Genomic DNA, 14940 nt, shown 5'->3' with positions numbered 1-14940 from the left:
TTTTTTAGCAAACCATCATGAATTTTTAAAGCTTGGCGTTGTTAACGAATAAATTTTTTGTGGACTGTGTATTTATTTACTTATTTATATATTTACCAACGGATTTACACAAATTTTACAGTTTGATTAGGCCTAAAAACGATTATCATAATATTTGATGACACTATCAAAACTTTCAAATAATTATTTTGTTTGTAATTTGCTTTGGTTAAAGCGTAGCAAATCCCCTAACTGCTATTGTGTGTGTATGTCTGTTGGTAGCGCATTAATGTCCTTATTTCTCAGTGTTTCTTGGAAAAGACAAGAGCACCTTTGTTATTGAAAATTTCAACCCGAATAAAGTGTGCAGTAGTTTTTGGTAGAGGTAGTTTTTTTAACTTTTTTTAACCAGTGTGAAAAGTAACTTTCAATTACAGGTCTACCTTAGGGCTATAGATCTATAAAGCAATTCCTTTTATCATTAGATATAAAATATGGACTAACACGATCGGGTGACATTTAATTGCGAAGCATTCGTTCTGGCTTTGAAACTGTCAGATATTGTATTTGCGAAGGATTATATGTATTCCTATACAGTAATAGTTTTGCTAGCATATCTGGAAAAATGCACACTAAATATGCAAACCAACTCCTGTTCTGAATATAAGGTTTCAACTTACTACAAGATTCCCGTACGTAGAACAGCTAGTACAAAGTAAAATTAAAATAATAGATGTTCTAATTTATTTTTTCAACAGTCTATAAAATCTTTAGTTTGTTTTAGTGCAATATAATTTGTTAAATTGTTATAACTAACAGCTGGTTGAATATACAAATATTCTAAGAACTATGAGGTTAGTTTATGAACGAGTTAGTTTATGAGTTTTGCATAACTCGAAATATACGTCAATAAAAATGAATGCCGATTCTTGATTGCAAATCTGTAGTGCGTCCATACCTTTAGTTTGAGGCCAAAATTATGAAAATCGGCCGAGTAGAAGAGCTAACCCGACTCGGAAAAGAAAACCCAAATAAATATTATTATAGATGACCATAGGTGGTTTATCAGTATGCATAATCTAATCATACGAAACCTTTTGTGTTAGTAATTAAACGGCTTATTGTTATTTGATTGATTTGTCTTTAATTAATAAATGTAATAATGTTGTCGTTAACAATTTGCATTTGTGTTTAAAGTGAATTATTATTCTAATGTTATGTGCTTAATCTGTACCATTAATATTAGTGAGTAAAGTGGTGTATGGATTTCAAAACCATTAATAATCGTGGAATAGATATGACAATTGAATAATTATTTTCTCGTAGTCAAGCAAGTGTACGGTAATTTGTACAATTACTACTTTACAGAAAACGGTCTCATTAGTCAGCCCGCAATACAGCAGTGCTTTGGTAAAGTATCCTACATTTTGCAGGCGTAGTTACGAGTGAAGTAGTCTCCAGTTGTCCGCCGCACCGTTTGGTTAGGTCGGCCAAACCAAACTGTGCGACTCAGAGGCAAGTGGGAGGGATTGTTGGTCTCATGCTCCGCCGGCCGCAGACGTTGCGGAAACTAGCGCGGGGGAGATTGACCGCGGTGGACCTAGGTATGACTCCGTCCCAACGACCCCCCGGGCTGCCCGGGTGTGCGAAATCTCCCGGGCCAATCGGCCGGCCCGGCTAGGAAGGGCCCGCCAAGACGGGTTAATGTTTTTGGCCCGGTTGGACAGGGCTATACAAGTTGCCCGGCGGCGACGGGCCGGTCACATGGCCTGGGCACTGTACCCGAGCCCGGGTGGCCCGGGTGTGCAAAATCGCCCGGGCCAATTCAGCCGGTCCGGCGGGGAAGGGCTCCCCAAAGAAGCCCGGGCTAATGACGGTGGACCAGTGGGACAGGGCTATGGAAGTTGACCGGTAGTGACGGGCCAGTGACATGACCCGGGCCGTTGTGGTCGGCCCGGGTGTGCCAAATCGCTCGGGCCAATTGCACCGGCCCTGCGTGGAAGAGGGCTCCCCAAGACGCCCGGGGTAATGCTTGAGGCCCGGTGGGACGGGGCTATACAAGTCGCCCGTTGCCGACGGGCTGGTGATATGGCCCGGTACAACTGTACCCAAGACCAGACGGCCCGGGTGTGCCAAATCGCCCGGGCCAAATGTGCCGGCCCGGCGTGGAAGTGGTCCCCAGTGCCCCGTCGGTGACGGGCGGTCAACATGGCCCGGGCACCGTACCCAAGTCCGGGCGGCCCGGGTGAAACACCCCGACCCGATGGGGAGGGGCCTACGATGAGGCTCGGGTCAATGACGGTGGCCCGGCGGGCAAGGGTCGTTGAAGTAGCTCGGGGCAATGGCGGAGTCCCGGTGGGGAAGGGCTGTTGGTGTATCTAGGGCCAATGGTGGTGGCCTTATGGGGAAGGGTCTTCGAAGAGGCCTCAGGCAATGGCGGGGCTCGGCAGGTAAGGGTTGTGAAAGTAGTCCGGGCCAATACCTGTGGCCTGGTGGGACAGCGCCTACAAGTGGCCCGGTGGTAGTGGGCTGGCGACATGACCCAGGTGGTCCGGTTGCTTATAATCGACCCGGTCGTGGTCCGGTGGAACAGGGCATATAAGTGGCCCGAGCCAATGGCGGTGGCCCGGTGGGAAGGGCTGTTTATGTATTGTTATATGTGTAACAAAACAGCACGGAGGCGGCTGGACATTAAATCAGGGAAATCCGCCCGGGATCGCTCAGCCCAATCAGGGGCCCTAGATGGTTCTCACCCTTCCACCATGCTTCTCGCCGGCCCTGTAATTGGGACCAAAATTTTATAGCATGCCGATTTTCTAACAGAATTGCCGAGCCACTGTAGAAGTGTTTAATCTGCACGGCTAAAAAAGGTAGTTTGTTTTGTAATTTTTTTATTTTTCGTCATAAACCAACTTCAAAACTAATTTGACCAAATATAGAAATGAGTGTGTTATCAAATCAATTAATTATTTTATTTGATTTGTTTTTAAAATAGCAATTTATCTTTGTGTTTTACTGTTATTGTTCGTTAGTAATATCATAGATTAAACATTCCCCCGGTCAATCAATGCCTTTATAATAATTGGAGTATCTTTAGTCAATGATATAAACTTTTTAAAAACGTCTGCCTTGACCAAAGGGTCGCACTTAGCTCTAATCAGTAAAATAATTTAACTCATTTGAATACAAAATTCTCAGCTTAATACAAAGAAATTTCATTTAAAAATTTGTTTTGAATGGCATTTTATACAGTAGAAAATTACTCTTTATTGTTGGCTACACTGAATGCTCCGGATCTCTACTTCCGTCGGTGCCGAGTTGCCTGCCATAATTTCTTTTCTTTATCTTTCATTATTTCCTAGGGAAGGGTGTAAAGTTTGGGAATTCTAGCTATCAAGGTAAGTCTTAATGTTTTAGAAAGTAAAATTATTGTTTCGTGTGTTGTATAAAAACTGCTTTAAATACTAACATGAATTATAACATTTTAACAATCCACCTATTGTTCGAGGGTTGCCACTAGATTAGTCGAGGTTATGACCGAACGTGGCACGTGTTAGAGATGTTATTAGGCTAGTCTACTTTAGTACAAGAACTTCCATAAATGAAGCGGGAAAGAATTCACACTTTTCGGTGGGCCCTAATGTTACAACTTAAAATTGAACTCCGTTTCCTAGCCCAATGAGCAACTTTAAAGTGCTTACTTAAACCCAAATATTTGTAGGGTTAACTTGAGTTAGGCCTACGCCAGCCTAGACCTAATTTGATCCCACTTCACTCTATAGTAAACTAAACTTACACACAGTAATACACACTAGCGAGTTTTACACAAAACAAAGCCAAACACTTAAAACCTAACCTCAAACTCAGGTAGCTCCTACAAGCTGTAGCCTACTTAACTTATTGACTGACGACTGGTACTTGGCGTATAAAGTCACTGTGTTTGCATTTACTGTGACAGGAGTTTTATACATATGGCCGGTGACAGTCCTACGATCTTACTGACTCTTGATGGATAACCTAAACTCGTGTCTGGGACGCAATATTTCAGTAGCTGACAAGTAAGTCTCAAAGGCTTTTTGTTGCTGGACATGGACAAAGACTCTGGGTAAACACATCTTTAGTCATGTTATAAGCAAATCTATTACTTGTCAGACAGTTGTCTTTAATTTAGTCGTGTTCCTTCAGTTTTTTAAGAACTGCTGTAGGCCTACTGTGTACCCTATAGAGGACAGCAATGAGGGGTTCGGATTAGTGGATGTTCGGATTACTGGGGTTCGGATTAAAGAGGTTCTACTGTATGCCTATATGAATTTTTTTGTAAAACTGTTTCTACCAACGTAATTTAAGTAAGTTAGGCCCTAAGATAAAAAAAACATACACATCAAAATAAGAGAGGTCACTGTTTATGGTAATCTCAATCCCAAAGAGAACCTGCGCCTATACTATTGGTTTAGAAATCAATAGGCCTTACTGTTCAAATAAGTAATTAAGTATCAATATTGATTCGGTGGATATCGTTTCTAGTTTCTACAATGTCTTTTTTTAGGAAGCCTAACTTAACCTAAACTTAAAATTTACCTAGTTAACTTAAGTTATGCACGATGTGTTTAAATGTTTATATTGTTGTTTTAAGTGAAAGTAGAGCCTATCATTATTATTCTATCATACAAAATATATTTTTATGAAAGTGAAAGGTAACAAAACTAACAAAAACTTAAGTTAGCCTAAGTTAATCTTTTAAAAACCTTTTTTGATCCTAGGCTACAGTAGACTCCCTCTTAAAATCCGGACTCCTCGGGATCGAGACCAGTCCAGATAACGGTTTTTGCAGTTTAACTGACGGCCGCTAAAATTTGTTAAAACGGACTGTGTAAATGCACAATGTATACAGTATTTGACTTAAATTTAGGAGAGCATTGTATTTAGACACGTGATCACTGATCTCAAATCTTTCCCCCAAGAACAGTTGTTTCAGTACTGCCCACTTCCTGTCGATCTACTCCAGTTAAACCGACATGCTGAAAAAAAATTAACCGGTTAAAGAGATGTCATTTCCGCCGAGTGTAGTCCGGTTAAACCGATGTCTGGTTCAAAGGTGACCGGATTTAAGAGGGAGTCTACTGTAATTACCACCTAAGATTAGGCCTATTCGGAAAATATACTTAAGTAGATATAGGCCTTACCATAGACTAACCAACACAAGTATACTTCTCATCCCATTGCAAATTTTGAAACTTGTTTTTCGTTTCTAGTTCATGTTCGGTGACACTGATCGCTAGTTTTGACCAAATTTTGTTTCTATTATTTTAGAGTTACCGGTAATCCATGATTTGTGCTTGTTGCTATTATTTTAGAGTTAATTTCATGATTTGTGCTTTAAGTTAACAACTTACTGCTTGGTTATAGAACCAGGGGACGAGTTATTGTTCATGATTAAATCGTTTTATTTGGTAAAAAGTCAAAAGAGGTTTTAAGTTAAATGATTGTAATAACAAGAAACAAATTGTGAACGAAACATGACCTTTACAGTGTACTGGACAGAACCAACTAATAATAAAATTGGCTTCAGCTGTTCTATTGGGATGAAAAATCTACCAAGGCAGTATGTTTTTTCCATGGCCTAACTTAGATTCTTTTATTATTTTAGTCGTGCAAATCTTACTAATATTATAAATGTGAAAGTTGTGTGTTTTTATGTTTGTTTGTTTGAAGTTCAATCACGCTTTAACTACTGGACGGATTGGGCTGAAATTTGGTATGATGATAGCTCACATTCCCGATTAACATTTAGACATATTCTTATCTCAAAAATCCTCTCGGGCTCCTCCCCAGTGGCTCTGGAGTTTACCATGTTAACCTTATGTGTATTTATATTTAAAAGGGATTTTTGTCAGCTGTTTCAATTACACAAAGTTATAAGGTTCACCAACAGGGTGCAGCACTATTAATTTTTTAAATTTATGACAACAAAGGTAATTTGAACCAAGCCGCAACAAAAAGCTGTGATGCACAATGAGAACTGTTAAAGTAGGATTGTTTGCAGATAAGTTTATGTTTTTAATTTATAAACAATGTTTTGATATTGTGGGAATATTCAATAATTTAATTTTTTATTGTTTAGGTGTAGTGGTAAAACATTATGGCTATGGTAAATTTGCTATACTAGGCCTATAGCTTCCGTAAATCAAAAGAACAAAATTTTCTCAAACCGTGTCCTCTTCCATTGCAAACACAAAACATGAGTGAGTATAACTGCAATAAGCATTTTATACTCATACGCCTACCCCGTACAAAGGACGGGTATTCAGCTAGTTTTAAATAAAACTAGGCCTAATGTTTAATGAAACAACTTTAGAAATGTTTTTATTTGTATCATGTTAAAATTCAATTCAATGCGATAAGTTAACTTATTTATTGAACCTAATCATAATCGATAAGCTTAGTAGAACCCTAGTTAATCGAAATTGGGTTAACCGAAACGGTTCCATAAATTAATACAGGGCTAAAATATAAGTACAATAAGTAATATGTAAATAGATAGGCCTGTTCTTCTCTCAAAAGGGGCTTTTCTATAACCAATTATAACATTTTTGCTACACACTGTGGTAATACATAGGCTATTTAAGCATTTGATGGGTAAAAAAAAAATTGATTATCCGAAACGGCTCTCCCCCCTTTATTTCGGTTAACCGGGGTTCTACTGTATATCTTATTAATCCGATGATGCAGGTTCCTTGCTGAACTGTACCCACAATTTATTGGTTAGAAACTCCCCTATCATGATAATCAACATTTTACAATAATTTTTTATTTTTGCCGTTAAATCGAGGCAGGACATCGATGATCACTTATTACCTAACACTGAAATTGATTACTGTATCATAACCTAAGGTATCTAAAAGCACCAAATATGTTACCATATCTATGAGGTTGCATGTTACTTTAGCCTACAGTACCTATTCTCTTTATTGGCCACCTTCAAACTGGTCTACCGTCCCGGAAAAGCTAAGTTAACTTACCTCCTTTTAATCAGCTATTTCATAGCAAAACATTGCCGTCCAAGTTGCGTGTAAAATGAACCGCGTGTGTGATAGTTTTAATGAATATTTGGATATAAATAAGTTTTCAAACGCTTGTATTGGTTCCCTTCTGTTATTACATTGTTTTCGTTTTGGTAATTAGGTTATTCTTCCTCACGATCGAAGCACAGAATATTGACGTTGCAGCTTTCGTTTACGTAATGCATGACGTTTTGTAGCATTACAATTTGCAGAACGTTTAATCTTTTTCAAGAAAATTAAGTTGTCTACTTTCTACAGAAATATATTCTGCAAAAAACAATTTTATCAACTTTCAATAGAAACTTACACAGGTTAAGTGTAAGAAAGGACCATGTAAATAATTTATATAAAAAAATATAAAAAAAACCAGTCAGGCAGGCTAAGCTTTCTGCGACAATGTCACACTGTCACCCGTAGTTCTGCTTTGGTGGATTGCCTTTGGTTTGAATCAGATTTTATTGCACTCCTGGTGTAGTGAGTCTTGAAAATAACTAAAGAAATATAAATAAGTTAATATGATTTAGGCCTAACTTAGGTCATATTGGTTTAGCTGACCAAATTTAAAGTGTTACTCAGCCACTTTACTGGTCTCTGGATGGCCATTTTGGAAGATATCTGAAACGTAAAAAAAAACATCTATCGAACACTAAATGAATTAACACTTTTACCAAAACCCCCGTCTGACAGGCCCACGGAAATTTTCACAAACGCATGTTGGCAACACTGTTTACTTGGGGGAATTTAATACACTTTTTTGCATTTTGTCCAAATAAATAGGCCAATCATTGACATTTAAGTAGGGCTTACTAGGTAGTTCTAGTCGATCTAAGGCTAAATTAAGCCTACTAATATGAAGTGGTTTAATTTAAATTCACCTAGTGATGATACAACCTGGGGCCAGTGGGAAGCCTGCACCAGGGGCCTACATACAGAGCACTTGTTGCTACTCGGCCCCGGGAAGGTCTGAGATAGGGTGGCTAACCCTCTAGCAGGGGGGGCCCATGGAGGGCTGCAGGGGACCAGAAATAGCGGGAGGGTCGGTCGCTGGGAAGCTGAAAAGCTGAGCTCCGAGCCCTGCCCGGTGGAAAGCTCCTGTCACCAGCAGTTTGAGTGTAATGTGCGGGATGGGACAACCCACAACTCAATTCAGACTAGTCTCTCACTGGCCCCTTCTCTTAACTGAAGGTGAACTTATATTTAATCAATTTACATAACTTAAATGTTGTGTACGACTGGTTTTGAAATTGTAGATTTGGTGATGATTCTTGTTGTTGTTACAAGATGGCGGACGAAGACTGGGGAATGGACGAGCCCGCAGCTGGGGTTGACACTATTCCTGTAGCTGCGGCCCCCGAGCTGCCGGAGATCAAGCTGTTCGGTCGCTGGAGCTGTGATGATGTCCAAGTGTCCGACATGTCTCTGCAGGTTTGTTTATCTCTTAACTGAATAAACTCGTGATCTGGCAGAAATTTACTGTCCACCTAACCACTTAACATGTAACCATAATTGTTAACTGTATTAAAATAATTTTGCAATAAAGCTAGGCGTATATCAGGCAGGCAGATGTATAATATTTATGTGTTGTACCTGTAAGAAATGCAGCATTTATACTCCATTCCTCCTTCACCTTTAAGTGCTGTGTTTCTATAAGCCTTCCTAGTATTTCAGATGGCAGAAAAATACCAACCTTTTAGCAAGTTACGAAAATAAGTACTGTAAAATGTCCTTTGGCGCATTCAGTAGGGTTACAAGGACAGTTGATGCATTTTGTTTAAAATAAAAGTTATATTTCCAGTACCGGTAGGCATAATGTTGATAGCAACTATCTCCGGTAAAACCTATATGTGTCAGTGATTGCGGGGTTTGTTAATTGTTGCTCTAGTTCAGAGTTATTTCACCAAGATCAGTTACAAATTCGTCAAGACCTCGTAAGCAATAGTTTAGGCTACAGAGTTTTGATAACTGTATCCTTGGTTGTGTTTAGTTTTCGTAAACGAGTAATTAATTTGTTGATTTGCAAATTGAGTAATACTTTTGAATAATATTTACAGGACTACATAGCCGTGAAGGAGAAGAATGCCAAATATCTTCCCCACTCGGCCGGCCGGTATGCAGCCAAGAGGTTTCGCAAGGCACAGTGTCCCATCGTAGAGCGTCTCACCAACTCTCTTATGATGCATGGTCGCAACAACGCCAAGAAACTGATGGCTGTGAGGATAGTCAAACACGCCTTTGAGATCATCCACTTGCTCACTGGAGAGGTAGGCTTAGGCTATACAGTAGTAGGTAGGCCTACTGTACAATTTTCTAAGGTTTATTGTCATTCATTTAGCCATTTTCATTTGGTACACACACAAGTTTTTAGTGCTAAGCAAAATGTTAATTTCATTTGATAGCAAAACAATTTTAATAATATGTTGTTACAAAGTGTTTTTACTAAGACTGACCACACACCTAGACACGACATGTCAAAAAACATTGTTCTACATCTATTTCTTGCTTAGGGTTACCTTTTCTGATTTTATTTTTACAATACACTGTCCAATAGTGAAACTGCATGCGCTGAGTTGAAATCCAAACCACCCGTATAGTATTGGGGTAAGTTGTACTGTAGCCTGTAATGAAGAGTGGTGATAGCCAGTGTCCGATTTGTAAAAAAAAATAAATGCCGGAACTGTAACCTATATTTAATGAGTTTTTGTACCTATGTATGTACCAATTTATGCCAATATATTTATCTTTCTGAAAGGGAGGTACCGAAACTACGTTCCGCCGCATTCCCCCCACAAATCGAGCACTGGTTGTAGCTGTTATACCTAGATTTTTAGAGATAAGATATTGACCTTGATAAGTTTCCACCAATCATCAATGCATTTCTGATAAGACCCAAAATTTGGTTTTGGGATCAGAAGGTAGTTAGGAACAAATTCAAACCATGGTATATTACAATTAAAACTGTAGAAAACAATACAAAGTTGTTTTGTCAACTTGTACTTTGCCTGTTCAGCTGTGGGATAGGCCTTACATCACTTACAACTGTGTTTGGGAAAAAAATATTAAATTTTAATTTTGAATTGTCCAAAGAGTTTATTCATGATTATTTATAGACTAGTTGGATTGTACCGTAGCTGCTTTAATTGATTCATCCTTAGTTTCTTACATGCATTGCATTTTTTGGGGGGATTCATGAAGGCCTACGTGCTAAATTGTACGAACTAGGATTGGGTAAATCTAGAACTACCAGTATTTAATCGTAAATAAAATTTTCATTTGGTTGCTTTTAAGTGTTAAATGCCAAAGTGTAGTTCTTAAGCATCTATGTTATCTGTTTGACAGAACCCACTGCAAGTTTTGGTGACCGCCATCATCAACTCAGGGCCGAGGGAAGACTCAACACGTATCGGAAGAGCTGGTACTGTGAGACGACAGGCTGTTGATGTCTCCCCCCTCCGTAGGGTCAACCAGGCTATCTGGCTGTTGTGCACAGGCGCTCGTGAAGCTGCCTTCAGAAACATCAAGACCATCGCTGAGTGTGTGGCTGATGAACTCATCAATGCTGCCAAGGTAACACTCTCTGAGTTTGTATAGGCCTACTATCGTGGCAAAAAAATACCCCCGCCGCAGCAAACCTGCAGACTAAGCGAATTTCCATTTGACTGATTTGATTTACACTGAAATGTCTACTTAAAAATATAACATTTATTCCCGATTTAAATAGAATTAGTTTAACAAGTACTTAGGTTTGCTGCATCAGGGAGGTAAAACTGTTTTTTTTTTTATGTTAATAGTTAGTAAGAAATAAAAACATTTTCCAAATTTGATCAAAATATGTTCATAAACAAGCAAACTACAACAGTTTACTTATTCTCCATAAGAATAACATGGGAATTTTAAATTTACAATTTTTTGGAATTTTCTCTGTAACCATTAGGCGCATAATAACGCTTCAATATACTAAATTATTATTTTTTTAAGCGCTACAAAATGGTTTGGAAAGAAATTGCTACATTTTATGTTTTTTGGGTCAAAAATGCGAAAAACCTATTTTTACCCCATAAAACCCCCCGTAAACCCCCGTTCCCATGGTCCGATCATGCTGGATCGCGAACTCGTTCGAATAAACGTAGGTTTACACGTTTGTACCGAATTTCATCAAAATCGGATCATTTTTGCTCGAGTTATCGTGCTAACAGACACATATATATATATATATAAATATTACTAAGCAAATCAAAATACCACAGTACCCTAAAAACATTTTATTTTATATTACTTACATGTTTCGGACATTAATGCCATGATCACAGTATAGTATATAACCTATTAGGTTATATACTATACTGTGATCATGGCATTAATGTCCGAAACATGTAAGTAATATAAAATAAAATGTTTTTAGGGTACTGTGGTATTTTGATTTGCTTAGTAACATTTAAAGTAGCCCTCATTGATGTATACAATAACAAAATATATAAATATATAAATACTAGCTGACCCGGCGAACTTCGTATCGCCTACCGATGGAAAGAAAGTACCATTACGTTTAATTTTCAAGATGATCTCGTTCGCATCGCTCAATCACGTCCTGGTTGAAGTTCGTTCGCTACGCTCACTCACCTTTGGGTTGGAGCTCGTTCGCTACGCTCACTCACCTTTAGGTTGGAGCTCGTTCGCTGCGCTCACTTGCCTTCAGGTTAGCTCGTTCGCTACGCTCACTCGCCTCCAGGTTGAAGTTCGTTCGCTACGCTCACTCACCTTTTGGTTGCAAATTAGCTGTTGTCATAAAAGTAAAAGAAATAATAGTGCTGCACCCTGTTGGTAATCCTAGTAACTTTAATGCTATTGAACATCATAGAACATAACCAACTTGTTTAATTGAAACAGCTGTTAAGATTCATTAATTCCATTTCTCATAAGGTTAACATGGGATTGGGAAACTCCAGAGCCACTGGGGCGGAGCCCTTTTAAGAATTTCGAAACGGGAAATAGTTTACGTCCGATTCGCATACCTACAGAATTTACACACCAAATTTCATAACGATCGGTGAAGTCGTTCCGGAGGAGTTTGCAGACAAACACTGTGACACGAGAATTTTATATATTACTGTTAAGATTCATTAATTCCATTTCTCATAAGGTTAACATGGGAAACTCCAGAGCCACTGGGGCGGAGCCCTTTTAAGAATTTCGAAACGGGAAATAGTTTACGTCCGATTCGCATACCTACAGAATTTACACACCAAATTTCATAACGATCGGTGAAGTCGTTCCGGAGGAGTTTGCAGACAAACACTGTGACACGAGAATTTTATATATTAGATATAAATATATAAATATATATATATATGAATTTGAACGGATGGTGTTTTTGGCCTCTAGGGACCTCGAAACGAAAAAAAAAAAATCGGTCCCGCGTCCAGGTCTTACCATGAGTACTACGGTAATAGCTTATTCCCTATATGGGAAATTCGCTAAAAAAAAAAAAATCTAACCATTGTAACATTTTTATTGTTTTCAGAAAAAAAAACTTAAGTTCTTGGTTGTTCCGAAGGATTATTATTGTCATCACTTCTTAGAAAAGTATAATATAATTTTAATCTTTATACTTAATTCGCCACAAGTAGGCTTGTAGTTTGTTCCCGATAAAAGGCTTTTATTGTAAGATTTATCCCCACATATTATACTTCAAAACACATGCTTAAAAATGATCATGTGTAAACAGGCTTTACAATTTTTATTCAAGCCACAAAAATGAGAAAAATAAAAAAAACACTTTTTTTACATTTATCATTTGAAGTTAAGAAAGCTTAGTTGTTTAATTTGGTTAGTACCTGGGGACCGAGCTTTGCTCGGGAAAATCATTAGTTTGCTCTGAAAGCAGTCTTAGTATTTCAGATACAGAATCCATTCCCAAACACTGCTCGCCTTTACCACTTCCTTCAGCACTCCCTACGTCGTGGACCTGTTTCCCTCCCTTCCCATTGCATGTTAGGATTGAAGACACATTAATGTAATTGCCACAGACAGTTCCCACGCTCAGCACTGCTAGCCTTACTAATTCCTTCACCACTTCCTACGTCGCGGACCTGTTTTCCTCCCTTCCCATTGCATTTAAAAATTGCAGATACCTTAATCTAATCGTCATAAACAGTTCCCACACTCCAGACGGCTCGGCTTGACTACTTCCTTCACCACATCCTACGTCGCGAGCCTGTTTTTCTCCCTTCCCATAGCATTTTAGGATTGGAAATACCTTAATCTAATCGTCGAAAACAGTTCCCACACTCTGGACTACTTGCCTTGACTACTTCCTTCACCACTTCCCACGTCGCGGACCTGTTTTCCTCCCTTCCCATAGCATTTTAGTATTGCCAATATCCTTATCTAATCGTCATAAACAGTTCCCACACTACGGACTACTCGCCTTGACTACTTCCTTCACCACTTCCTACGTCGCGGACCTGTTTTCCTCCCTTCCCATAGCATTTTAGTATTGCCAATATCCTTATCTAATCGTCATAAACAGTTCCCACACTCCAGACAGCTCGCCTTGACTACTTCCTTCACCACTTCCCACGTCGCGGACCTGTTTTCCTACCTTCCCATAGCAATTTTAGTATTGCCAATAACCTTATCTAATCGTCTTAAACAGTTCCCACACTCCAGACAGCTCGCCTTGACTACTTCCTTCACCACTTCCTACGTCACGGACCTGTTTTCCTCCCTTCCCATAGCATTTTTTGATTGCAAATACCTTAATCTAATTGTCATAAACAGATCCCACACTTCGTACTGCTTGCCTTTACTAGGCCTACAATGTATCGAGCAATCTTCAGTATAATCTTTGCTCAATAGTAGCAAGTGATGCTTTCCCTTTTGTACTGTATTTGTAATTTGCTAGTATACTGTGGGTAGTTGGCTTATTATGAACACTTACTACAACTTCAAGTCTTTTGTTTACTTTTTCCTTGTAATTTAATTCAACCAACATGGTTACTTAGCAACCCATAAGACTAATGTTAAAAAAAATGTGACTTTCAGTTTAGTTTTTCTACGTAATTAGATTTTTGTTGGGAGTTCTAACTGCATGAAGCTCGTTTTTAGGCCAAAAATAAACTATTTACCAGATTTTAAGAAAATCGTCGGAGCCGTTTTCGAGATCTTTCTGCAAGCAAGCAAGCATGCAAGCAAGCATACAAGCAAACATTGCTCGTATTAGAGTATAGGATTTCACTAAAACTAAATTCAGCATTACTTATTAATACATCATTAATTGCAACTGGGCGTACTTTAAAACTAATAGGCCTAAATTTATTATTTGACGTTGAATTAATTTGGTTTTGAAAGATGAGAATCAGTAGGCTATAGGCCTGCCTATAATTTTTCTTTTTAAATTTATAACTCAATAGCCTACCTTTTTTATTCATAAAAAATAAAAATAGCATTAGTCATGTCATGCCGTCTTATGTTTCAGGGCTCTTCAAACTCTTACGCCATCAAAAAGAAGGACGAACTGGAGCGAGTTGCCAAGTCCAACCGTTAAGTAATTGTTTTATACAATAAAAGTTTTAAAAGTTCCAAAACTGGCAAATTCTTCTCAAAACCCCTCCTCAGCTATGTTTACTAAAAATTTGTACGTAGTTTGTCTTGATCTCGTTAACTGTGTAACATTTTCATGTCTTAAAACTGGTTTTCGTGGTATTCGAGAAGACTACCCGGTCTGGGAACGTCAGCGTTAAGCTTCTACTACACTGATGAATCTCTAAACAGTTAAGTCTGTTAGTAAACAGAACAATTCTATAAAAGAAAGATCTTATAGACTTCAAATAAGCTGCAGCCTAATTAGGTATTGCAATGTTTAAAGTTTACACAACCTATATATATTGCAAATTTATATTAG

The 14940-nt window shown here is 38.5% G+C and overlaps 1 protein-coding gene across 1 annotated transcript; it reads left to right on the top strand.

The window, feature by feature from the left end:
* Positions 1 to 3269: 3269 nt before the first annotated feature.
* On the top strand, positions 3270 to 14623 carry LOC129005744 (40S ribosomal protein S5). Its single transcript, XM_054434735.1, has 5 exons — positions 3270 to 3377; positions 8322 to 8465; positions 9092 to 9301; positions 10377 to 10604; positions 14515 to 14623. Exons 2-5 carry the CDS (start codon positions 8322 to 8324, stop codon positions 14581 to 14583), a joined length of 651 nt encoding a protein of 216 aa, XP_054290710.1. The 5' UTR covers positions 3270 to 3377; the 3' UTR covers positions 14584 to 14623.
* The last annotated feature ends 317 nt before the right edge of the window (positions 14624 to 14940 follow it).

This window comes from Macrosteles quadrilineatus, unplaced genomic scaffold, assembly GCF_028750875.1.
Source record: "Macrosteles quadrilineatus isolate MER2022 unplaced genomic scaffold, UCM_ALF_1.0 Scaffold_32__1_contigs__length_1466915, whole genome shotgun sequence".
NCBI classification, from domain to species: domain Eukaryota; kingdom Metazoa; phylum Arthropoda; class Insecta; order Hemiptera; family Cicadellidae; genus Macrosteles; species Macrosteles quadrilineatus.
This window is presented reverse-complemented; position numbering and strand designations above follow the sequence as displayed.